Source organism: Ammodytes marinus (assembly GCF_949987685.1).
Source record: "Ammodytes marinus genome assembly, chromosome: 12".
NCBI lineage: Eukaryota > Metazoa > Chordata > Actinopteri > Uranoscopiformes > Ammodytidae > Ammodytes > Ammodytes marinus.
In genome coordinates, this window is record NC_137216.1 from 22768534 (window position 1) to 22792399 (window position 23866).

The following is a 23866-nucleotide window of genomic DNA, read 5'->3' on the forward strand; positions in this document are numbered from 1 at the left end:
AATTATTCAGAGTCATGTGACTGACAGCAAACACCAGACCAGTTAGATGTTATCATGTGCTTTCTCTCACACAGGGCCCAAAGGCAAGCAGCTGGAGGGAACCGAGTGCCCTTTGCATGTGGTTCACCCACCAACAGGGGAAGAGTTTGCCCTAGGCTGTGGGGTGTGCAGAAATGCACACACCTTTTAAACAACACTTTTACTGAAAACCAGTTCATCTACTGTGATTTCTGGCTGCTGCTGAAGCTCAGCAGTGAAGCTCGGCTCTTGCATTGTCAAGTCTCCTGGACACTGGACCAGGTTTCTGCTCGACGACAAGAGTCCTCAGGTCTGCTCCTCTACCAACATCAGTATCCAGGCTCTACTTACGAATACGAGCTGTGGCTCCTTTTGGATTTAGAGTCACTTAAATGGAAAAAAGGAACAATAGAAATTTAAAAAAGAAGAAAAAAAAAGAAAATAACTTGTGACGTGTTTGCATGCGGCCGTTGTATTCCCTCGGCTTCTATAGACGTTGCACACCCCTTGATCACTGAAGTGTAACAATACATTGAATACGAAATAAATTTGCTTAAAGGCAACTGTGGATAAGCGTGGATTAAAAAATAAAAAATAAAGGAACAGGCCGTATTTCCAGCTTCCTAACTATAAATTTAAAATATTGTTGTATGTAAACTTTTTCGTAATCTTGTACAGTATTCTCCACTGTCAAGTGCATCATGGGTTTCACGGACAAAAAAAGACGAGTTGGTGGGAAAGACTGTTAGAATATTATGTTTGGGAGGAAAATAGTGTACGATTTATCTAATCTTGTATATAATGATACTATTCAAAATAGCTGTATTACGAAGTTGCTACTCTTCACTTCAGTTTTGTTTGATATTCTGGGTTATGTTTTGAGCCAGAACTTTTAATGAAGTGCAATACTGGGTGTGCCTCCTATTTTGCAGCTGTTTAACCTATGGAATGTATGTCAATAAAGCCACTGTACATTTTTATACAGTAGACAGTCGTAATTCCCCATCTTCTAAATGTCAGATCTTTTCTGTTGTCTGGAAATGAGAAGGAGGACTCTGGAGCCTGCAGTGAATGAAGGTGGATGTAAATCCTGTTTGCATCTCTGTCAACAACAACAACAACTACAAAAAGTACCAAATCCTACAGTAATACAAAAACAAACAAACAAACAAACAAACAAAAGACCTCACGGTGAGACTGATTACAGCTGAATGATTTGAGGGGCCAGTCTTCACACCAAATAAAATGTTGCACCTGTAATGCTTTTTCCCTTGTAGGAGGCAGAGGGTCCGGGGTGGGCAAGGGGGGTCAGGGGAACAGAGTGTGGAAAAAAAGCAGCTGCTGTTATATAAAAAAGCTTAATAATTGTGAATCTGCTCTGTAATATCTGTGGTGGATGGAGTTGAATGGTAATAAACCAGGTTCTCTGTTTCGCAAAGTACATACAGTGTCATTTTTCAATGAGTAGTGACATTTCCATTCAATTTCCTGCTGTAACTTCTGTACTTTGTTTTATTTCTAAGACCTAACTGGTAAATCTACCTAGTGGCCCATAAAAGGCATAAGGTGCTGTTGGGTGCTGTGCACCTCAGCAGACATTAGGTAAATATATAGATGTGTCACTCTACCATTTATTTTCTGGTGTCAAACTGTTAAACAAAGCCTATTTACATGCCAGTGTGTAGTGTACGGTAAATATCCAGGGTATTCAAAATGCATGCTTTTTTGTGTTGAGTCTAATTTCACATATAGATATATTTACTTTTGAATTGTCATTCAGGTCACATTTATTTTCATTACCTATTGATTTTATTCCGGAATGCAATTAATATGTGCCAAATATTTCTCCAGTAACCAATGGTGGACATCTCTTGATGTAGCTCGTCTATACATTGTCAAGGTTGAGTTAAATTGCATGAATCTAAGGCTCAGCTGTACTCTTCGATTATTCACATTTTTTAATCATCACCCATGACACTATTAAATTAAATTAACTAAGGCATATACAATTGGGAAACATTTGAACAATTATCAATAGACTACAACACCACTGTAAACAACATTTAACATTGTAGCCTAATCCAAATTATATTGAAATAAGACTTAAAGATAATAAAAGTAACTGATAATGTGTGAAGAGTTTTGAGTCTCAATAATAAGTGCATTAGTCGTTATATTTTATTGTTTTTTCTTTTAGACTTTGAGCATAAATGTATCCTTGTAGAAGAAAGAATATCCGTGCACTCGGAAAACAAATTACATTCCAAAATAATGTTTATATCAAGAATAAATAAAGATCAAATCGTTTTATACAAGAAAAAAAGTGTATTTTAGTCTCTCGGGTGAGTCATCCTCAAATTAGAGACGATCTTTACCAACAGCCATTTCACATTGGGTTTCCCATGATGCACTGCTGCTGTCACAATAACATTTCGCCATTTCAACTCCCGCGAAAGAATTAGGTCAATCAGAGCGGAGGTACCAGAGACCGGCGTGTGTTTCTTTGATTGAAACATTGAAAACCCCTCTTCTCTATTGTCACGCGGCTTCTATATTGTTGTTCGGATGCTTGTTATTTGGTCAGTGCTAATGAGTTTTTCTCTCGTGGGCCCGGGCTAAAAGTGTGAAGTCAGTTGTCGGATCTTCCTGCGAACAGCTAGTGAGCTAGCTGAGTGTAAACAACAAGGTAAGCTAAACCAGTAAGACGCTATGTTGTACTTAAAACAGCAAATATCTCTTTATTGGTCCTTTTGCTTATAGAGAATGATATGGATACAGTTTTACTTGGTTGTCATGTGTTTTCTTGATAGCTACTATTCTCGTGTACCGTCAAACTAAGCTAGCTAAGCTGGTGGTTATAATAGGTCCTTGGGTGAAACATGCCTTGTCTCTGTTATGTCATTTAGGACCTTTTCAATGCCCTTACTGAATAGGAAATAATGTGTATAGTAAATTGGATTCCTCGCAAGTAAGTTATTCACATTCAACATAGTTGAGCTTATTGTAAAATTGGTCTTAAATTGCATTCCAAGTGACATTAAAAAGTCTTGGATCTAACTTACTTTAAGTTGTAGCAACCCTGTATATAATGTTAGCCTAAAGTCATGTCATATAACGGGCACCTTTTCTTAATTATACAATGTCATGTGATTGTGATTTAAGTTTTTTTTTTCTGAGAGAATTATGTAATACTTCATTTGTCTTTTAAAAGGGACATACACACAATCAAAAAGAGAAATGCATACAATTACAACAACAAACTATTAGCTGAAGCGTCAGGCACTTGATACAGCAGTATGCTAATGCAGCAAGGGTTACACACAAAGTCGCTATGACAGACTTAGATGTTATTCAAATATCAAAAGTAGGCACTATAACAAGTGTTTTCCAATTTGCCAAGATGAAACGGATGAAAGGAGGAGAGGAGGGCGGCGACAGCTCCTCCAGTGAAAGCCCACCACGGGAGGTTTGCAAGAAGGTGCGGAAGTGGTCGAGCAACGCGGTGGTGTTGGACAGCGCGTCAGCAGAGAGCGGCTGGGCACTGATGCCCCAGGAACTCCTGCTACACATCTTCCAGTACCTTCCGCTGCTGGACCGGGCCTATGCCTCGCAGGTGTGCCGCGGGTGGAACCAGGCCTTCCACATGCCCGAGCTGTGGAGATGCTTTGAGTTTGAGCTCAACCAGCCTGCCAGCTCTTACCTGAAAGCCACACACCCAGACCTCATAAAGCAGATCATAAAGAGGCACTCCAACCACCTGCAGTATGTCAGCTTCAAGGTAAGGGACGGGTCTAGATTTTGTTGCTGTTGTTCAATCCGTTTCTTGGCTGGTTTCAGTTTACTAGCACCATCTGGTTTAAACATGATGTTTTCATGTTCCTGAAATGAATGTAGGCTTTGTTTTCTACTTGCCAGGTGGACAGCAGTACAGAGTCTGCAGAGGCGGCATGTGACATTCTTTCACAGTTGGTGAATTGTTCGCTGAAGACCTTGGGGCTCATCTCCACCGCCAGGCCGAGTTTCATGGAGGTTCCAAAGGTATAATTAATTCACATAAACACTAGGGGTCTAAGTCCTGTTTTTTAAGGTTAACACGGAAATTCCTGTGAGCTCTTCGAACAGTTCAAGTTGAGTTTACATTGCTAATGATTTTCCACATTAGTGGTATCCTTGGAGCTGTGGCTTAGCGAAATGATACTGTTTGTGTTCTCTTATCCAAGGACGCACTGTGCTATTAAAGTTGTGTCTTCTTTCTTGCACGGCCAATGAAAGCAATGTATTCACTTCAAAATCCTGTGGAGGATACAGGATGTCATTTTGGCAATCTCTGTTTCTCTCTCCTTGTGAGTCTCTCGCTGAACTATGTCATACTAAAACCGTTCTTCCTTTGGAAACTCTCACCCGTTTACAAGTTTGTTTTTGACAATTGAAAGTTTCACAGATGTTCTCCATACAACAGTCTTGATGTCAATTTTTAAGTCCTTTTTTCCTGTTCAGTTCAGTTACTAATTTTTGTTTTGGGCTCATGGGATCATGAAACCAACTATTAGTTTTTTTTTAAATCAGATTTCCTGAACTCTTTATGGCTACGAAGCTGTGCCTTCTACCAAAATACTTGACTCACATACTCAAGTGAAACGTCTGTAAAAGCCAGTATCTCTACTGCTTTGGTACAAAGAATAAAGAAGCAATCAAAGAGGATAAGATGAGGAAAAAAGTGGACCGCTATTTTAGAATTGTCATAAACATGATGCCCTGCTACCACAGGTGTTATTGTTTTATCCACTAAATATATTGACTTGGAAATGTAGTAATCCTGGTCTTCTATAGATAAGAATACTTTGTATTAAAATAAAATCTGACCCACATGGTTTTAGCTTTTTTACTAATCTATGTTTGACCAAGTGACTATTATGGGACATATATAGGCCCTGACCGTATTATAATTCATTGAACCATCTTTGTCCTTCCACAGTCTCATTTCATCTCAGCTCTGACTGTGGTGTTCGTCAACTCCAAATCGTTGTCCTCGCTGAAGATTGACGACACGCCGGTAGACGACCCGTCCCTCAAGGTGCTGGTGGCCAACAACAGTGACACCCTCAAACTGCTGAAGATGAGCAGCTGCCCTCACGTCTCCCCAGCAGGTACAGTGGACACAAGGACTCCTTAAACTGTTTCAGGGTATATAAGGTTATAGGACAACCGCCTTGTCTTGTTTTTTCTTATTGTGGTTGTTGGATGATATTCAAAGCAAAATATATTCATTCCTTGCCTGAGTTTTTTTTACTTTCGGTCAAGTGTTTTTAATTTCCTTTTTATAATCCACAAGGCTGTAATTGTTTTCCAGTGCAGCCTGTAATTCTCCTGGCTGCCCTCGTAGTGTTGTCATTTCATGTGGTGGACTGGTGCAGATCACATGATACACTATGAATGAACTGTTATGTGATTTCTCCCGTCTCTCCCTCTTGCCTACATTTTCCTGGAACTTTTTTTAATTTGCGGCTGTGATAATGACTGCTGAATACTGATTCAACTGAAACTTGTCTGGCAAACATAGCAGAACTTTAAATCGCCTTGGAACAATATTTTGTTCCTCTTCTTAAATAAACATTTTGGAGAATGAATTAAGCTTTAGAAACCCATATGACGGGGGCGCCTTTAGCTCAGTTGGTAAGGCGTCCCCCTCCTGGGCCGGGCCCAGCAGCAGACCCGGGTTCGATTCCCACCCGCGGTCGTTCTCTGCATGTCACTCCCCTCTGCCCCATTTCACCTCTGTCTCTCTGCACTATCAATAAAGCATAAAAATGCCCAAAAAATATTTAAAAAAAAAGAAACCCATATGACGTTAGCTTAAGTTATATATAACAGGCACGTTTTCTTTTAAATGCAAAGTCAGATATAATGTTAGTGTGTGTAATGTTGCCTCCCTTTTGTCTTTTATAATTAGTGTGTTCATTTCATGACAGTTGTATAAATGTGATGATGAGTAAGTTAAACAAAAAACTAAACTCTGTCTTTATTCGCAGGGATCCTGTGTGTGGCCGACCAGTGTCACGGGCTGAGAGAGCTGGCGTTGAACTACCACCTCTTGAGCGATGAACTGCTGCTGGCCCTGTCGTCTGAGAAACACGTGCACCTGGAACACCTGCGGATCGACGTGGTGAGCGAGAACCCCGGCCAGCACTTCCACACCATCAAGAAGAGCAGCTGGGACGCCATGGTGCGCCACTCGCCCAAGGTCAACCTGGTCATGTACTTCTTCCTCTACGAGAACGAGTTTGGCCCTTTCTTCAACGACGAGATGCCCGTCACTCACCTCTACTTCGGCCGCTCCGTCAGTAAGGAGGTGCTGGGTCGCGTGGGCCTCCACTGCCCCCGCCTGGTGGAGCTGGTGGTGTGCGCCAACGGCCTGCGTCCACTGGATGAGGAGCTGATCCGCATCGCCAAGCACTGCACTCAGCTGTCGGCCATCGGGCTGGGCGAGTGTGAGGTGTCCTGCAGCGGCTTCGTGGAGTTTGTCAAGATGTGCGGCCACAGGCTCTCCCAGCTCTCCATCATGGAGGAGGTGCTGATTCCAGATCACAAATACTCCCTGGATGAGATCCACTGGGAGGTGTCCAAGCACCTGGGCCGGGTCTGGTTCCCGGACATGATGCCCATCTGGTAAAGCCCAAAGAGGCACACACACACACAGTTCAGTACGTCAAAGTTTGTGGTCGTCGCATTGTAAAAAACCCTTTGCTGTAGTTGTTGGTGCCAACGTGGAGAGCATAAAGTTGCTGAACTCCGGCGTGGTGTGTTAGGATGTGATGAGGCATCTGACTGCTACACAATGTTGTTTCTGTCATGCAAACATCGCAAGAATCTCTAGACTGCAAAAACTTGATTTGCTTAACCCGGAGAAGTAACCCGTCTGTTTGGCTTCTTCACACAATAGACAATCGGCACACAGACCAGCGCAGGGGGAATATTTGACTCAAAAAGCAATGTCTTTATTACTGCAATTGAGTTATACGGACAATAGCCTTGTGATAATCAATATGTTGAGAGATGTGTGTGTGTGTGTTAATGTTTTCTAACATTATATTAAGTAATTTGGGACGATAAGGTGCAAAATCTCATGTTACACTACCACTTAGCCTACCTAAATTCCGTCTGAGATAGCAGCTCTGCACTCGAACAAAATATGGCATTGGAGGTTTCCAAATGGCTGCGATATAATTTGTATATAGTTTGTGAAAGGAGGATGTTTTGTCAGGTGAAGTCAAAAGACACCCCCGGTCACTTAATTTGGCCGAAGACTAATTAAAAGAAAGAGCAGTAATATTATATATAGTAGCCATTGGTATAGTAGAAAAAATATACATGATGAATGATTGTTGATAATGTTAGTTGTCCACGAAAGGTGTGTGTGTGTGTGTGAGAGTAGCTCTTTATCTTTGTGTAGCGAAGGTGTACAGTGTTGATTGATGCCATGCATTTACTTTTTCTCCAAGTTATGCAGATTTTTTTTCTCTTTCCTGCATCAATGAATATCTTGGTTTTGTTTTGAACAAGGTTTCTGTACAGTTATAGATTACCTAAGCACCTTAAATGAAAACCAAATGATGGTTAGGACTTTCTGCCCTAATGAAAGCAAGGATACAATCTTTTTCTGAGATTCTTATAATGATTATATATACACTATGCTGGGACTCTGTTGAATCAGATACATAGGGCAGTATATTCAAGTAATAAAGCTATATTTACTGATTTAAAAACTGAGACTTTTGTGTAAATAAACATGGTGCACACGTTTGCTCTGTATCACGTTACCACATTACACGCACGAGAAGGAAGGCAATATTCAGTATACTCGTTGTTTAAAGAAAGAAAAACAAACACGTATTTGCAGATATTTCTTGCACTCCTCCTGTCCCAAACATCCATATGTTTCAGTCGCAAGAAGGAAGTCAAATGAATTCTGTAGATAAAACGCTGTGTGTTTTGATTATGAATAGAAGTGTACGTATTTCTTTATTTCGCCCTCTGTCAGGGTTTTGAAGTTTCCTTAACCAACGGCTTGTGTCTTTTCTATAAACAAGAGTGCGAGTTATCTTTTTTCATACTGTAGTCACTAGAGCAAGGTAAGCTGTGTCATTTATTGACATGAATACTGCTTTTGTAATTCATTTGTGTTTTTCAGTTCTACTACAATAGAAGCAATCGCTATATAACCAGCAAACAGACCAGCAGCAAGATTAGAAGTTCCTTTCTTATTGAAACTTTCACTCTTCTGTCATTATGACTTTGTTGCGTGCAGGCAGTCAAAATGTGTTTGAGTCCACTGCTACAGACTTTAAAATAATGTATTGGTGTAGTTGAGTGAAGTTGTACTGCATCTGCTTGAATGTCAGTAAAAAGGAAGTTGTGCTGACAGATCTGAACCTACTGATCACCTTTATTAAATAATTGAAGAAGAAACTTCACTGGGGTGGGGTCTACCAAACGGAATAAAGTCTGCAAACAATGAGACTGGATGACAATGAGCAACGCATGACATTTTACACTTATCAAGACATATAATTTTACAAAATATCCATTTCCATTCAAAGTTTAACAAGTTGTCTATACTGAAAAAACGTTTTGACAACAGGGTCTGTAAATAACCCAGATTTAGATTTCTTTCCTGCCAGACTTTGTCATTTTAGACATTTCCTGTAGGCAAACACTAATGTCGACTAAAACTGACACTTATTTCAGCAAGCGTCTCCGACGCCGTTATCGTAATGAATTACATTTTAGTTTTGGTCTCTATCAATGAAGTTAACACCCTGTGCTGATTGTCTGTGCTCATGTACATCAGCATCTCATGCCAGGAACATATCTCCGGATTACTTTTCGTAATTTGTGCTGTGCATTAAATGGTTGCCGTCTCTAAAGTGAAGGTTGTGTCTTAATACTCTACCAGTTTTTAATCATTTTGAAGTTGTCCATAACACGTTTCACATTCATACAGCTACTTTAAACCTCAGTGTCCTCCAGTAGGTTTTCCTCGGATTAAACTGGTGTTGACAACGAGGTCCTTTGGTTTTTTCTTCTGTATGGCAAATGCTTTGTCTACTTTGCTTTACTTGCCTGTCAAAGATTATTAAAATGTCGCCTGTCAAGAAATTAAAATGTAATAAACATTTGTGAATGTACTCTTTGCAGCCGTCATTTTATTATTTTTTAACACACAGTCCTGATGTGATGTGATTTATTTACACTACTAAATGTGACACATCCATATAATTCAAATTTGTGTTGTAGTCCTCAACAGAAAACTGGGAAAACACTGCTAAAATATTGAAGTTCATAAAAAAAAAAAAATCCTTGTCATTTACACTATTTCACCAAACATCCAAAATATGACTAGAGTACCTTTAGAGTATGTGGCCTGGTATGATATTCATAACAAATCCAGGGAAACAGCAGATATACAGTATATGAGGTTTAAATGCAGCCATGCAACAACAAAGGCAGGTAAAAAGAAAACACCAAACAAGCAAACACGGAGATAAACATCACACAATTTAAAAAACATAATTTAAAAAATATTTATCATATGTTTTATGAGGAAGTTAATACTATAAACACATTTACCAAGGACACAGAGCATTTGAGTGAGAACGTTAACAGCTATTTTCAGAAAAGTCAGCAGGGCATTTTTAATGGCAAACTCCATCTCCATACGAAGACCATGTGATATGCTTGAAAGCTCCTGAATTATTGCTGAATGAAGTGACAAAATAGTTTTTCTCAGCTGTTTCCAGTTATTAAGCAAAAATGCGTTTGTTAAAATATTTGGCTTTTGGACAATGGATTAACCACAAAATTAGTTATTTAAAATAACTATATAAAAATCACTGTTGTAAAAGTGTAATATTAAGGCAAAGGCACCTCTTCATATGTAATCTGCAGGTATGGAGGCTTCATCGGCAGAAGCCAGTACTCAAAGTTGTAGTAGAGGAAGAAGCTCTTGTCCAACACCACCTTTTTATACGCCTCCAACAGACTGAAGGCAAAGTCTACAAAGGACTGGTGTGGCCTGAACGTGTGGTAAAATTTGCGGATGTCCGTTGCCAGGTTCCCGAGGGCGGGCTGTCCGAATATGGCGCTGTCGTTGCCGAGGTAGGTGGGCTCTCCGCTGTACAGGTAGATCTTGGTGTAGTTGGTTTGTGTCCTGCTGGACAGTTTGGCCCCTAGCTCGCTCAGCTTTCTGTACGTGCGGTGGACAAACTGAGAACAGTCGTAAGACTCGAACCACACCGTGGCGTTAGGGCCGGGCTCCGAGCGGACCGTCCACGTCTCGTAGTAGATCCCCGTCTGGTTGTCCTCCTGCACCCACTGAGCCATGTCGTTGAACTGGGTCCCTGGATGAGGAAAGACTCAAACATTTCAATGCCAGAAAATGACAAGCAGGAAGTCACTTAAAGTGGATTGTTTATTCTAATAATATGATGAAAAAGTGTATGTTTAGTCATAAATCCTTGTATATCCTTTAGTAAACTACAATGATAAAGGATTTAGCAAATTTCAATATCTAAGAGACAGCAGTTGACTCAACTTTAATCGCTACCAAAATGGCTGGAAAAATGTTAAAAACTATTTTTTGGGGGGGCATTTGTAACATCTCAAATCACACCAATCAGAAAGGAGACAGAACAATAGCCTTTCTGTTTTATTAGCAGAAGTAAGATGATATTAATATTCATGGTGACAGAGCAGCATTCTGAAAGTTGAGTTATACATTCATCCCTCAGTTCTCTACATGTGAGCAGTCCATTTATGGATCAAAGGAGGTGAATGTTGTAGCTGTTCCAGGCCTCTATGAGCAAAGATTACACGTGTTAAGTTTCACCTGTGATCTCTGTTACTTTCTCCAAAGTGCCGTTTTGTGACCAATGTGTGTCGTCGATGCCGTCGAAGAAGCAGGCAGCTCCCTGGTTGCACCAGAAAGGAGCGTCCACCTCTGGTCTGAGGTGAGGGAAGGTGCAGTTCCCCAGCTGGAACAGCTCATACCACTCCATGGTGAAGTTGGCCCCCGTTTCTGAACTGCTGAAGCCAATGGCATCATGCATGATGTGCTGTGAAACCAAACACAAGCATTAAAGAGTGTGTGTGTGTGTGTGTGTGTGTGTGTGTGTGTATATATGTGTGTGTGTGTGTGTGTGTGTGTGTGTGTGTGTGTGTGTGTGTGTGTGTGTGCGTGCGTGCGCGTGCGTGCGTGGACATTAGGGCTGGCCCGAATTATTCGAATACTCGTTCGGAAAATTAGTATTCGGAGCTTAAATTAGTATTCGGAGCTTTTTTTTTTTTTTTTTTTATAATTTGTTTTTTCTTTTTTTTTTTTTTTAGGCGTCCATACTTTCGCGAGCAGATGCACTGGAACACAGACAGGTCGGAACTCGGAACTACCAAGTCGGAAATCTCCTTCTTCCGAGTATAAAGGAACGCAGCATTCAACTGACACTGGAGCGTTCTCAGCCACTCGCTCTGTTCGCTGATTGGACAATTGTAGATTCTCCGGAGAATCTGGGAAATGCGCTGTACACCCAGACTGACTACTGAAGGGAAAATGAAATTTGGCCGGAAGTAGGCGGGCGGGCGGAGCCAGGCTATTACTTCACCTCCGAGCGCGTAAATCTTCAACAAAATATGCAGATACTGTCAAAATCGGTTCCAGGGAGTATATAGGGATTATTGAAGTTTTTTTTAATATTTTTTTATTTTTTTATTTTTTTAATGTTGTTTTTGATGGTGTGTTTTTTTGGAACGAATATTCGAATATTCGCTCGGAAAAACCAACGAATATTCGAAGCCTGAAAAATGGCATTCGGGCCAGCCCTAGTGGACATGGGGGGAAGGAAGGATGTACAGCTGTGGTTCTATGAATAAAGGCACAAGTTGCACTTCCGTTTTAACATCAATCTATATTTAGCCTAATACCTGTCTGTGTCAGACCGTTCAACACGGTTGTATTTTCATGGAAATTTCAGGTGAAAGAATTATTAACAACTCAAAGAATAACTGTGCCCTTTGAGACCCAATTTAGTTTATATTATTATATCCTGTTATTTTTCCCCATACAGTGACTAATTGTTTACATTACCTTATATAATAAGTAGTAGTATATCAACAACCAATTCCATCAAAATAGTCAATAATCTATTGAATCTAGGCTACAAACAACATACAACAATGTTTGTCTCAGTATATTTTTAATGAATGAAAGATTATGTATCTACAAAAGCATTACCCGGTTGTTTTGATTCCTTTCGACCTCAGCGTGGTGATGTAGAACAAAATATATCCAATATGTTTCAGTGGATAACAACAGGATTGATGTACTTACAAATTTCCCCAGCAAGTCTCCATACTTGAATTCCCACACGGGCGTCTGAAGGCGGTAAACTGAGACAACATCGCTGTCTCTCATGTAGGGAATGCGTCCGTCCCGGTCCCCGGTGGGACAGAACGGGTAGAGAGCTTCACAGTAAGAGTCTGCGGCAGGGCGATAGTCAAAGCGTCTGTAGACCACATGAGAAACAATGATAATAATATGTTCCAGCATCATGATTTTTTTTTATGTTTGATTTTTTTTGCACAAATGATTGAATGTTTTACTAAAAAAAGACACTAATTAATCACTAGAGTTCATATTAATGTACAACCCCTGCTCTGTGCACTTCATTTAATTCAAACTCAGATTTTATATTTATTTAACCTGCACACTTAAGACATTTCTATGTTTTATGTCTTTGTTTTATCTTAACTTTTGTTAGTTTTAACACCCTGGTTCTTTTACCCATTGACTCGGTGTCTTCTGGCTTAATTAAACTTGAAAGTCTGAAGGTTTTAAAAAAAAGATACAGTTCTGTAAAAAAATGTTTTAAAAATATTTGTTAAATACATAAATTCAGAAATGTTTATGATTGTATCATGTCATTTTTCTTGTCAAATGAAGGCTGGCTTCAATCAATCAATCAAGAATGACTATAATAACACTATTGATATAATAATATCATATTTTTGGTAGTAGGCTATAAGTGTGAATCTAAAAGTTTGAACTTGCAAGTTAAGTTATCAATTAAATGTAGTGGAGGTAAAGGTAGAAGTACAAAGTAGCAGAAAATAGAAACACTCAAGTAAAGTACAATAAGTAGGCTACTACTTCCAAATTCTACTTGAGGACAATATTGACCACTGTTCAAAGTCTAAAGTTTCCGATGACACGTGAATGCACCGAATACAACTAGCTTCAAATCAGCTCAAATATCCACTTTTACTTAATCCATGAACGAGACAGCGTAAAAATGAAATGTGAAATGCAATCATATTCTATTTAAAAGCTGAGTTTAAACTTTGTCCGGAGGGACAATTTATTTGCCAGCTGTCACATGATTCTCGTTACATAGATAGAGAGGAAGTTTTCTGTCTCATTTACCTGTAGGGAACGGGCCACTGCTGCCGAGCAACTACATGAAGAAACAGAAGCAGGTTCAGACACACAACAGCCTCCGTTTGAGTCATGTTCGAGCCTCAAAATAAAAAAAACAAGACAGTTACGAAGCGGGTTTAAGGAGATAGCTTTCCCATGATCCGTCCCCTCTGAGCTTACTTCCGCATTACTGGTCACATGGTTTTGTTGATTATACGAATTCACGTGAGAGGAAGAAAAACAAGTTATTCATGTGAAAAAGTTGAAAACATTTTTACATGGGGTTAAAAATGTTTATAAATAAAAATAAATATGAATGACTAACACCTTGGAGCATATTATAGAGGGGGAACATAAAATAAAAAGAGGAAACGTGTTAATTGTCATCTGACCTGTTGGGGGAGCAGCAGTGCTTCGTTTCATCCACCAGATGGCGCCAAAGCACAGAGAAGCCTGGAGTCAACCGGCCGTTTCTACGTCAGAAGAAGAAGCTTCACTGACAGTCCGCCATGCTCACTCTGCTGCACCACTGTGGACGCAACCTGCTGACATTCAGGACCCTTCAGATAGTAAATAAAAGTTACTACGCCACAGAGATGGGTAAACGTGTGGCCGTGGTGCTGGCGGGATGCGGAGTGTATGACGGCAGCGAGATACACGAAGCCTCCGCTGTTTTGGTCCACCTGAGCAGAGGAGGCGCGAGCGTAAGTTTGATCTAATTTGCAGGTGCTGAGACTGTGTGTAGTAGTTGGACGTGCGCGTGAGTGTGTGTTTGTTCGTGTTTGTGTGTGCGAGATAGACTATAACTAAACAAACTGTAGCTTCCGATGTGGCCTTACAATGCAGCATGCTGGGTTAGGGTTTTGTACGGTTCTTTTTAATGTGTGTGTGTTTGTGTGTAGTGTTCATGGACATGGGGAAGGAAGGATGTACAGCTGTGGTTCTATGAATAAAGGCTCTAGTTGCACTTCTGTGTGTGTGTGTGTGTGTGTGTGTGTGTGTGTGTGTGTGTGTGTGTGTGTGTGTGTGTGTGTGTGTGTGTGTGTGTGTGTGTGTGTGTGTGTGTGTGTGTGTGTTTGAGGACAGTAGAAAGTATGAAAATTAAGTGACACAATACAATATCTCCAAAATAATTCATTTTACATGAGTCCTCACCTATTGCTCTCTCGCCTGCAGGTGAACATGTTTGCCCCTAACATTGATCAGATGCACGTGGTGGATCATCTGAAAGGAGAACCCAATCAGGAGAAGAGGAACGTGTTGGTGGAGAGCGCACGTCTGGCCCGTGGAAACATCCAGGACATGTCTAAACTCAGTGTCAAAGACCACGACGCCATTATACTCCCAGGTTTGGTCACAGCAACATGACAGTCTTCTCCCTTACAAAGATAATCTGATCCTGTTGTGTTATCACAGGCGTTGTTGATTCGGTCCAATTCACTGAAAAAGTTATTGAGTACAAGGTTTGGTAAAATATTGTGTCAACCCTGAAAAATGAAATATTCTGTTTCACTCTAACTGTGAGCAACTGATTAAGCACTTGGCTTCTGAATTTCTTGTCTGTTGTCCAGGTGATGATTGTATAAGTTAATCACATGTTTTTCTCGTAATGTCTTGTAGGTGGTTTTGGTGCAGCGAAGAACCTCTGCACTTGGGCGGTGCAGGGTAAGGACTGCTCTGTGAACGAGGAGGTGAAGGCCGCTCTGCAGGCCTTCCACGGCGAGGGAAAACCCATCGGCCTCTGCTGCATCTCCCCTGTCATCGCCGCCAAGGTGTTCCCTGGCTGTGAGGTCACAGTGGGCAAAGAGAATGATGACAAGTGAGTGTATTAACTCGCCTGAATACCCCAGATATGGTTTAGAGGGGATATCCACAGATTTTTACACATCAAACATTTGTTTACAGGCCTACAGTAGTCAATATGTAAAAATCATTTGTAAGTAGTGAGCTTACCAAACCTCTGTAGCCTCCTCCTCACTTCTGCAGGAGGCTTGCTGCTGGACATTTCATTAGCCACTAAAAGTATAGTGTATAACACACACAAATCTCTGGCTGATCTGTGGGCGGCATGTTGCATTGTGGGAAATGTAGTTTTGACAAGATAGAAGGCTGCCTGGAATAAAAAACACAGTCAAAAAAAGTTATCTGCTAATAAATTCCGGCTTGTCTTATTTTTGAAGCCTGTAATTAAATACAAATCTGTAATAAAATGAAATGATTTTTTAGGTCTCAACAGAATCAGAAACTGCTTGCACATTTGCATATTTGAACTCAAGCATGTTTATAATTGTGTAGTATGGTGAGCCTTAACATTGTGAAATATGTACGTTTTCACATATATTTATAAAGTATTTCAGCAAAGGCTTAAGAGTATTCCACATTACATTTTACTCAACAAATCCTTTTCATTTCATTTCATTTTCCTTTATTTATTCTCGAAAGATCAATTGAGGGTTACCCTCTTTTACAATGACGTCGAGACAGATACACAATATACAATGAGAATACACAACAAGCTTACAAAGAGACAACAACAATTAAAACATTCAGATCAATTGAATAAAACAGAACAATAGCCTAATTAAAACAGTTACAAGTGGAGTGGGGCTGATTCAAAATAATAACTTTAAATTGGTTAACAGTTATGAGTGTATTTATTTTAATTTGATGTTGTAGGCTGTTCCAGGAGTCAGGGGCACTGTGGCTAAAAGCAGTTTTACCAAGGTTTAATATGTGAAAAATAAACCTTTTTAAAATAATTTTTAAAGCAGCTAAACACTATGTGTGTCTCAGGTACCCCAACACCACGGACACAGCAGCGGCCATCAGCCAGTTGGGCTGCAAGCACGTGTGTAAGAGCGTGGGCGAGAGCCACGTCGACGAGAAGAACAAGCTGGTCACCACCGCGGCCTTCATGTGTGACGCTCCAATACACGAGATATATGATGGGATCGGAACAATGGTGAAAGACGTGCTGAAACTTGCTTGATTTAACAAATAATTTTTTGATCGTAGCTGCCTGCCTGAGATCACTAAATAATGACATTACAGTAACTCCTCAATCAAAAGCACTTCCAGATACTATTAGAATATTCAAGTTTGTAGTAGTCACATGTGTTACATGCTCTGATTTGTTGTGCTAAAAACTCTGTTTGACTCCATTTTACTGGATTATATTCTGATCAATGGCAATTATGGTGTTAAACAAAACAAAAAAATGCAATAAAACTAAGAATAATTTTTTTTCTGTTCATTTTATTTTAGACTTTTAGAAGAAAAAACATATAGTATTGACATTATTGAATTCTTGTTAATGCTGTGTGGAACAATTTCAAATATACAACAATTTCACAAAGATAAACAGCTTTCATCAAACGCTGTATCATCACAAACTCCCCGTGCTGTACAACTGCTCGTGCTGGCTGCTCGTCATTCTCAGATAAGAACCCAAGACTGAGCTCCTCCTTACTCTCTCAATATTCCCTATCGCATCAATCACTCCCTCCACTCCCTCTGAGCACAGCACTGAAGAAGCATTAACACTGAACTTCTCCACCAGGTCCTTCTGACTCAGTGGCTTCCTCCAGTGGCCATAGAAGGTATCACACCTGGCCTCGTAGCTCTGCCCCTGATGCGTTTGGATCTCAACCTCGCAGTACATCTTGTCAAAGCTGGGCGGGTTATCTTCAGGCGTCTCCACCGACACTTTGGACAAAAGCTCCTTCAGGGCCGGTCGGTTAATCTGAGCTTCACTGAAGGACGACACTGTCACTTTGTTGTCCAGCAGCGCGGAGCAGGCGTTGAACTGGAATGAGTGCCTGGCTTGGTGCTCTGTGGCAGGTAAGGGGCAGTCAATGTACTTGGACGGAGGCACTCTAAGTGTTACATGCCTGATCTGGCTGAGGTTAAAGTTCCTGACTGTACTTTCCATCTTTGCGCGGGCTGCCAGCGCTGCATCCGTGACCCAGTGCATCCCCAGATGAGCAGGGATGCGCTTGAAAGCCACATCCTGATCTTCCAGAATCCATTTAAAGCCTCTAGACGCAGAATGAGCCATCGCTGAAGGACTGTAGTCCTTGTAGTAAACGCCAAACCCGCAGTCCTTATCCAGGATGGCTGGATTCCCCTCCAGTCCCAATTGGGCCAGCTGGGCGGCCTCCATGCCTCTCCGAGCAGCGTTTCCTATGTGGAGAGGTTTGGTTTGTGTGGCAGCGTTGGCCAGTGGAGCCCCGGCAGAGGAGGCTGCGATGGCCAGAGCGTGACTGCACTGTGCAGGGGACAGACCGAGGAGCTTAGCCGTGGCTGCAGCACTGCCCATCACACCCACAACACTGGGAGGGTGAAACCTATTTGAAAAGAGGAAGACAAATTGCAATTACATTAGTATCTATTCAAGTTTAACAATGGATTTCTTAATGTTATGATTTGAACTGAAATATTAGTCAGATAATTGATTAGTTTACTGGCAGCTACTTTTAAAATCAACTATGTCAAGATAATATTTCAAGCAAAATCCCAGACATTTACTTTCAGATACAAACTAGCAGTTTGACAACATCACCTCGTGGTTGAGAGTACTCGTGATGGGCCTGTTTCTATTTTCAGACATTTTAAAGACACGTTACCAAAAAAACTTTTTAGTTGGAGCCCTAGTTCTGACACTTATGATTGGCATTACAGGGTCAGTTAAATAAAGCAACTTTTTGCCCAACTTTTGAGACATCTGTCTTTGCCCTCTAAGTTTGTGGTGCTGACAGCATTACTTGCATTCAAAACATTATAATTGAAAAACTTACCAGATGCGTTTTTTCTCAGTTACTATTTGTATTGGAACTACTTTCTACTGAATAACGAGTTTCTATGAAAACTGTTGAAAGTGAGTTTAAAAAAATATATAAAAATAGGTTCTGCAGGGAGTTTCTTTTGAATTCTTTAAATGTATGTTTTCAGTCTTTGTGAGTATCATAAGCTAAAATCAATTGTCTGCCTCTAAAACCTCAAATACAACCCAAACTGAATGCATAGATATATACCACTTGAGGTAGCTGTTGTACTCTTTATAACAGCTCACCTTTCAGGGATGTTGTATGCCTCTCTGGAGAACCTCATGAGTCTGCCCTGCACCTCTATGCCAACGTTAAAGGCCAGCAGCAGGTCCAGACCAGAGGGCTGGCTGGGCAGTGTCTCTGCCAGGGCCAACAGGGCCGGTAGCACAGCTCCTGAGGGATGGGTAGCAGGGTGCCAAGTGTCGTCAAAGTCCATGGAGTGAACCTATGTCCAAAACAATATGACAGTTGTTCATCAGGGGGTCAACAACACATGATATCTAAGTTTTCTATGTATATCAATGCATTATTTTGATCAAGCTTACCGCAATGCCATTGACAAATGCGGCATAATGAGCAGGAAGACTGATCTCTGATTTCCCCCAAACACTGCTCCTCTCGTCTGACGTGAACATCTGCAATCAGGAACAATTAATATTGGGACAAGTGTGCCTTTCAATGTGAATATAATTCTGAATACATTTGCAACAAGCAAAATTATAAAATGAATAGCAACAAAGTGGCCTATTGAAGAGATATAGGAAGCAGACTAATACACCTAATATAAAATAAAGTAAATCCCATCAACAGTGAGCACAAGTGTCTCATACTTATTCAATTAGTAGTATTTGTCTGCTGTATAATTACATTCAGTAGCTCAGTAGGTTAATATCAGATCAACTCAGAAGACTCAAACTTTTGATGCTAATCACAATTCGACGCTAATTAAAAGATAAAGTTAATCTATGACAAATTAGTGTAATAAGTATTTCCAATTTAACATATGCCACATTTTTTTATGTTTTCAATCCTACTTTAGTGAAGTCAAATGTCAATCTTTCATATTAGCTCTTTACATTTCTTTATATGATGTTGATAGTAAAACCATACCTGGCTGTACTTGAGAGCCTTTTTGAAGACAGCTGTCCTGGTTCCTAACAGACCAACGCCCAGGGTATCCAGCATCATCCTTTTGCTCCTGTTAATCACGCCATCTGTCAGCTGAGTGGTGTTCAGGCCGTGGACAGCAGCTCCAAAGCTCTCTGTAATGCCCTGCAAAGGTCAGACAGAGGGCCTATTAGTTCCAAACTCTAAGTTAATGAACCATCCCCCAGCCCAGACAATCCAGTTGTAAAGGATCTAACCCGGCTAAGATGACACAAACAAGCTAAAGGCTAATTGTCTTAAACCCCCAAAATACTTTCTAGAGCAGTCTAGTGTGTGATATGTAAGTTATGCAAAAATAGTGGAAAACAGCAATACCTTGCGTAGCATTATTGTAGTTCAAAAATGTCTTTAAAGTGACAACACATCCAAGTGCAGGCATCTTTTATAGGTAATTCTATTTTGAAGGTTGGACCTCTAAATTTCCAAAGTTCCTAAAAATCCACCATGGTGAGAAGTACTAAGTTTCACAATGACTACACAAGATTCATTACTAGAAAGAGTGGTCATATTGCCAAATCTAATAAATGTCCTTTTTTTTTAAAGGACATTTGTCATGAGTTCACTGTTACCATTGTCTGCCCTCTTTTGCAACCACTAGTTTCTATTTGAGTCAAAAGGAAATGCTAATTTTCACAATCTGCAATGGGAAGTTTTGGGAAATGACAGAAGTCTGTCACCGACAATCACATGAACAAAACAGGTCTGGATTTTACTCAGCTTGGAAAGTAATAATTACAAACCAGCAACTTGACCTGATGACGCTTGTTTAAGGTGACTATTCTCCAGAAAGCTGAAGGCTAGTGAATCCCTCAATATAAACTAATTGATGTTGTAAAAAGACACAGGAGGAACAATCTTTTGACTCAGTGTTTACCAACCTGTGCGTATCATTGAGAGCAACAAAATACTGGAGTCAAATTGCTTGGGGGTGTACTCACACTTGTGACAAAAAAGATGATTTGGATTACAATAATTCTTTAATACAATTAGATTGTCAATGTTTAGTTCAGTTTGATTAAGTTTGCATTCCTGCAACTACTAGCATACCAGCTTGAAGAGCAGAAGATGGACTTGTCACTTTTCAATCATTTCTCCATTACTTTTTAGCGAACTCTTTCAGCCCAGTTTGCACTACAATAAGTTGCAACATATGAATGTTTGATGGACAGCTTAACAGTGATTGTAAAACCACTAAAGACCACCATAACACCAATTTTGTTTATTTTCTTCCTTAACACAAACCTGGATATTATTGTATTTTTTTAGTTTAATTAATCAGTCAACTTAAATATTCCATACAAACTTGCAGATACAACTTGCAGGACCAAGTAGCCATTGATATACCTACATATTGATTTTTGTTCACTCAAGTCAGATCTGGTGGGAAAGACAAGTCCTCTCTACAAACTATCCTATCGCCCAGAGATGTGACAGAGATCAACAGAAGTGTCCAGTGTCGTTGAAAGCTTGTTATAAAGTTTATTTTAAAATACTAGGATCAACTCAGTTGATGTTAACCCATGTACTGTAGCAGAGACGATGACTATGATGATGGTGAGTGTACCGTATGTATAATTTGTTTTATTCACTTTCTGGGGACACAATGACTGATATATACATTTCAAGAAATGGTCCCAGTTATAAAGAATTATTGTTGACTATCCTCACATAATCAGGACTTTTCTTCAGAACCACTATATTTAAGGGGTAAGAGTTTTTTTCCCCTGAAGGATAAGGGTTAAGTGAAAGTTAAGGTAAGGCAGGGTTGGGGTTACTGTTTATTCTAAGTCTTTGTGGAATCAAAGTCATGCAGAAATCAATGCAATGTCTTCCTAAATGCTAAGAAATGAATAGTTGTTCTCTTCTGTGTAACTGTGTGAGTACCAATATAACTTTTTTATTTTTGTTATACATTGAGAGTCAGATATTTTATTTTACCAGTCCTCACCTCTTCAAAGGGCCTTTTGAGGGTTAATACGTGTGTGTGTGTGTGTGTGTGTGTGTGTGTGTGTGTGTGTGTGTGTGTGTGTGTGTGTGTGTGTGTGTGTGTGTGTGTGTGTGTGTGTGTGTGTGTTAATTAGATGGCTGCATTTCCATCAAAGTTGCAATGGGTGTCACTCTTTCCATATTTTCCAACAAATTAATTCAAGGATGGAATAACTCAGGCTGGCCATCTGTATAATTCCTGCGTTGGTGTGTTCACAGGGGATTTGAAAAAAATAAATAAACATAATTTAATTAATTAATCAATTAAATAATCATCGGAGGGAGGATGCTACATTCATAGCCTATGTATTTGCCACCCATTCCGGAACAAACTAATCACACTATAGGATTAATACAATGTGGGTGCTTGCTTGAAGTCCTGCTGGAAGACATAAAACATGGATAAATTCAGAGAGAAAGAGAGAGAGAGTCATGTCATAGTTAAATGGTAAATTAGAAGCCTAGTATGCCCCCCATTACGCACGCGCTCTCACACACGTGGTAAGACCAGGCTTCATAAACGAGCCGCAGCCGCTTAGTAGCTCAGTGTTTCCACTGATCCCACGTCAGTGCAGCGCGGCACCGAGAAGATGGCACTCGCCGACACCGAGTGCGGAGTGTCCAACTGCGGCGACTCCGGCTCCCCGTTCTCCGAGATCATCGAGCTGAACGTCGGTGGACAGGTTTACGTCACCAGACACAAAACTCTCATCGCCGTGCCAGACTCGCTGCTGTGGAACATGTTTAGCAAGAAGTCGCCCAAGGAGTTGGCGAGAGACAGCAAAGGGCGCTACTTCTTGGACAGGGACGGCTTCTTGTTCCGCTACATCCTAGATTATCTCCGAGACCTGAACTTGGTGCTCCCGGACTACTTCCCTGAGAAAAGTCGACTTCAGCGGGAGGCTGACTTCTTCCAGTTGCGGGAGCTCACCAAACGCCTCAGCCCTCGGATGAGTAAGGACAATTCGATCAACGAGGAGATCAGCCAGAGTGACACGGAGGAAGGTGCGCAGCAGTGCGGCTCCTCCGGCGTCATGGAGACTTTACGCACCATGTCCGTCAGCGGAGCCGCGCGCTCCCCATCACTTGACTCCAGAAAGTCGGGTTACATCACGGTAGGATACCGCGGCTCGTACACCATTGGCAGAGACATCCAAACCGATGCCAAATTCAGGAGAGTGGCGCGCATCACGGTGTGCGGCAAGACGTCTCTGGCCAAAGAAGTGTTTGGGGACACGCTGAACGAGAGCAGGGACCCAGATAGGCCCCCGGAGAGATACACATCCCGGTACTACCTCAAGTATAATTTTCTAGAGCAGGCATTTGACAAGCTGACAGAGACGGGTTTCCACATGGTGGCCTGCAGCTCCACAGGCACCTGCGCCTACACCAGCAATGATCCAAACGAGGACAAAATTTGGTCAAGCTACACCGAGTATGTCTTCTGTCGGGACTAACCACCAGTGTTTCGTTGATGTTAACAGACATTTCTTAATTTAGAGGGGATTGTCTTTAAAAAAAAGTATTGCATTTGCTGTATTGAATGGTAACGTGTGTCAAGGGCGAGTGACTGCAAACAATATTTGCTCTATTATTCTAAGAATATCAGTATTATCACTTCTATGTGGTTAAACTAAAGACACAAAATTCCCCTGAATAGATTTATTTACGTGAAAGTTTGTCAAGAATGTAGCCTACAGGTTGGATGTCCACAGTGAGCTGAGCATCTCACCACTTCAAAGCCCTGTTGCTGTGGAAAACACCAAGAAAATGCCATCTCCATCTCATAGAAATGCATGTCAACGTTTGAGTCATGTCGAACTCAGTGCTGAGAGGCATCCACGAAGCAGCAGTCAGTATTCAGTGTCATTGTAACTCCTAGGCTTGCTTGATCACACGTTTGGCCAAGTTTTGTATTATCTAATAGGCTCCTGTAGCAGTTCCATCACTGACATGATTCTAAGTGAATGTGCTTGCTTGGTAGAGTTGTATTCGTTTAACCTGTCCAGATGAAATAAAATCTCATACTCGGCTATTCTCAAGATTCAAGATTCAAAGTGTTTATTGTCATATGCACGAAAAGAAACATGTTCTCAGTCATACAATGACATTCTTCATTTGTTTTCCACAGACTGAATGCCTAGAAAGAAATATGAAAATATGCAATATACAATTAAAATAGAAAAAAAGCCGCAACAATACAGAATATTCAATTTACAAGATAAAAGAGCAGCAACTATAGATAAAATAATAAATTTAAATTAAGATAAAATGAAATGGAATGGTGCAAATCCAAGAAAGTGTGCCGTTGTGAATAACCAAAATGTAAAAATGTTAACAGTGGTGGCAGTCCTTAGGGCATTTTTCAGGTAGCTGGTTTTACATACTCTGAGTTTAATCCTGC

At 40.7% G+C, this 23866-nt stretch overlaps 6 protein-coding genes across 22 annotated transcripts in view; 4 read left to right on the forward strand and 2 right to left on the reverse strand.

Moving 5' to 3' along the window:
* The window catches only part of mycbp2 (MYC binding protein 2), a 60061-nt gene extending 58758 nt beyond the window's left edge, over positions 1 to 1303 (forward strand). For all 17 annotated transcript variants that reach the window (XM_080037698.1, XM_080037707.1, XM_080037712.1 and 14 more), the window contains one exon: positions 75 to 1303. In XM_080037698.1, the coding sequence (XP_079893824.1) occupies positions 75 to 190 (116 nt within the window). In that variant the 3' untranslated portion in view covers positions 191 to 1303. The remainder of the gene's footprint in view (positions 1 to 74) is intronic.
* A 1173-nt stretch (positions 1304 to 2476) lies between these two features.
* fbxl3a (F-box and leucine-rich repeat protein 3a) lies at positions 2477 to 9207 on the forward strand. The gene is made up of 5 exons (XM_080038172.1): positions 2477 to 2704; positions 3419 to 3796; positions 3934 to 4056; positions 4994 to 5165; positions 6048 to 9207. Exons 2-5 carry the CDS (start codon positions 3419 to 3421, stop codon positions 6686 to 6688), a joined length of 1314 nt encoding a protein of 437 aa, XP_079894298.1. The 5' UTR covers positions 2477 to 2704; the 3' UTR covers positions 6689 to 9207.
* On the reverse strand, positions 9204 to 13646 carry cln5 (CLN5 lysosomal BMP synthase). Its single transcript, XM_080038173.1, has 4 exons — positions 13490 to 13646; positions 12398 to 12572; positions 10904 to 11129; positions 9204 to 10415 (listed from the first exon to the last, which is right to left on the reverse strand). The coding sequence occupies exons 1-4, from the start codon at positions 13573 to 13575 to the stop codon at positions 9928 to 9930; spliced, it is 975 nt and encodes a 324-aa protein (XP_079894299.1). The 5' UTR covers positions 13576 to 13646; the 3' UTR covers positions 9204 to 9927.
* Positions 13647 to 13981: 335 nt separating this feature from the next.
* On the forward strand, positions 13982 to 16710 carry LOC307258155 (glutamine amidotransferase-like class 1 domain-containing protein 3, mitochondrial). The gene is made up of 4 exons (XM_080037594.1): positions 13982 to 14187; positions 14660 to 14831; positions 15104 to 15302; positions 16277 to 16710. Exons 1-4 carry the CDS (start codon positions 13993 to 13995, stop codon positions 16470 to 16472), a joined length of 762 nt encoding a protein of 253 aa, XP_079893720.1. The 5' UTR covers positions 13982 to 13992; the 3' UTR covers positions 16473 to 16710.
* A 158-nt stretch (positions 16711 to 16868) lies between these two features.
* On the reverse strand, positions 16869 to 19803 carry acod1 (aconitate decarboxylase 1; the record flags this gene model as incomplete). Its single annotated transcript, XM_080038500.1, has 5 exons — positions 16869 to 17829; positions 18555 to 18754; positions 18855 to 18944; positions 19420 to 19581; positions 19792 to 19803. The coding sequence occupies 5 exons, from the start codon at positions 19801 to 19803 to the stop codon at positions 16869 to 16871; spliced, it is 1425 nt and encodes a 474-aa protein (XP_079894626.1).
* A 2227-nt stretch (positions 19804 to 22030) lies between these two features.
* Positions 22031 to 23400, forward strand: kctd12.1 (potassium channel tetramerisation domain containing 12.1). The gene has a single exon (XM_080038634.1). It carries the CDS (start codon positions 22053 to 22055, stop codon positions 22917 to 22919), a length of 867 nt encoding a protein of 288 aa, XP_079894760.1. The 5' UTR covers positions 22031 to 22052; the 3' UTR covers positions 22920 to 23400.
* The last annotated feature ends 466 nt before the right edge of the window (positions 23401 to 23866 follow it).

Excerpts from the sequence above, each read along its gene's own strand:
- kctd12.1 (XM_080038634.1), top strand. The coding sequence starts at position 22,053 with ATGGCACTCGCCGACACCGAGTGCGGAGTGTCCAACTGCGGCGACTCC.
- cln5 (XM_080038173.1), bottom strand. The coding sequence starts at position 13,575 with ATGACTCAAACGGAGGCTGTTGTGTGTCTGAACCTGCTTCTGTTTCTT. Across the intron at positions 12,573-13,489 it reads CAGTGGCCCGTTCCCTACAG|ACGCTTTGACTATCGCCCTG; the intron begins GTAAATGAGACA and ends TGTGGTCTACAG. Across the intron at positions 10,416-10,903 it reads GAAAGTAACAGAGATCACAG|GGACCCAGTTCAACGACATG; the intron begins GTGAAACTTAAC and ends TTCCTCATCCAG.
- LOC307258155 (XM_080037594.1), top strand. The coding sequence starts at position 13,993 with ATGCTCACTCTGCTGCACCACTGTGGACGCAACCTGCTGACATTCAGG. Across the intron at positions 14,188-14,659 it reads TGAGCAGAGGAGGCGCGAGC|GTGAACATGTTTGCCCCTAA; the intron begins GTAAGTTTGATC and ends TCTCGCCTGCAG. Across the intron at positions 15,303-16,276 it reads GGCAAAGAGAATGATGACAA|GTACCCCAACACCACGGACA; the intron begins GTGAGTGTATTA and ends TGTGTGTCTCAG.
- fbxl3a (XM_080038172.1), top strand. The coding sequence starts at position 3,419 with ATGAAACGGATGAAAGGAGGAGAGGAGGGCGGCGACAGCTCCTCCAGT. Across the intron at positions 4,057-4,993 it reads GTTTCATGGAGGTTCCAAAG|TCTCATTTCATCTCAGCTCT; the intron begins GTATAATTAATT and ends GTCCTTCCACAG. Across the intron at positions 5,166-6,047 it reads CCCTCACGTCTCCCCAGCAG|GGATCCTGTGTGTGGCCGAC; the intron begins GTACAGTGGACA and ends CTTTATTCGCAG.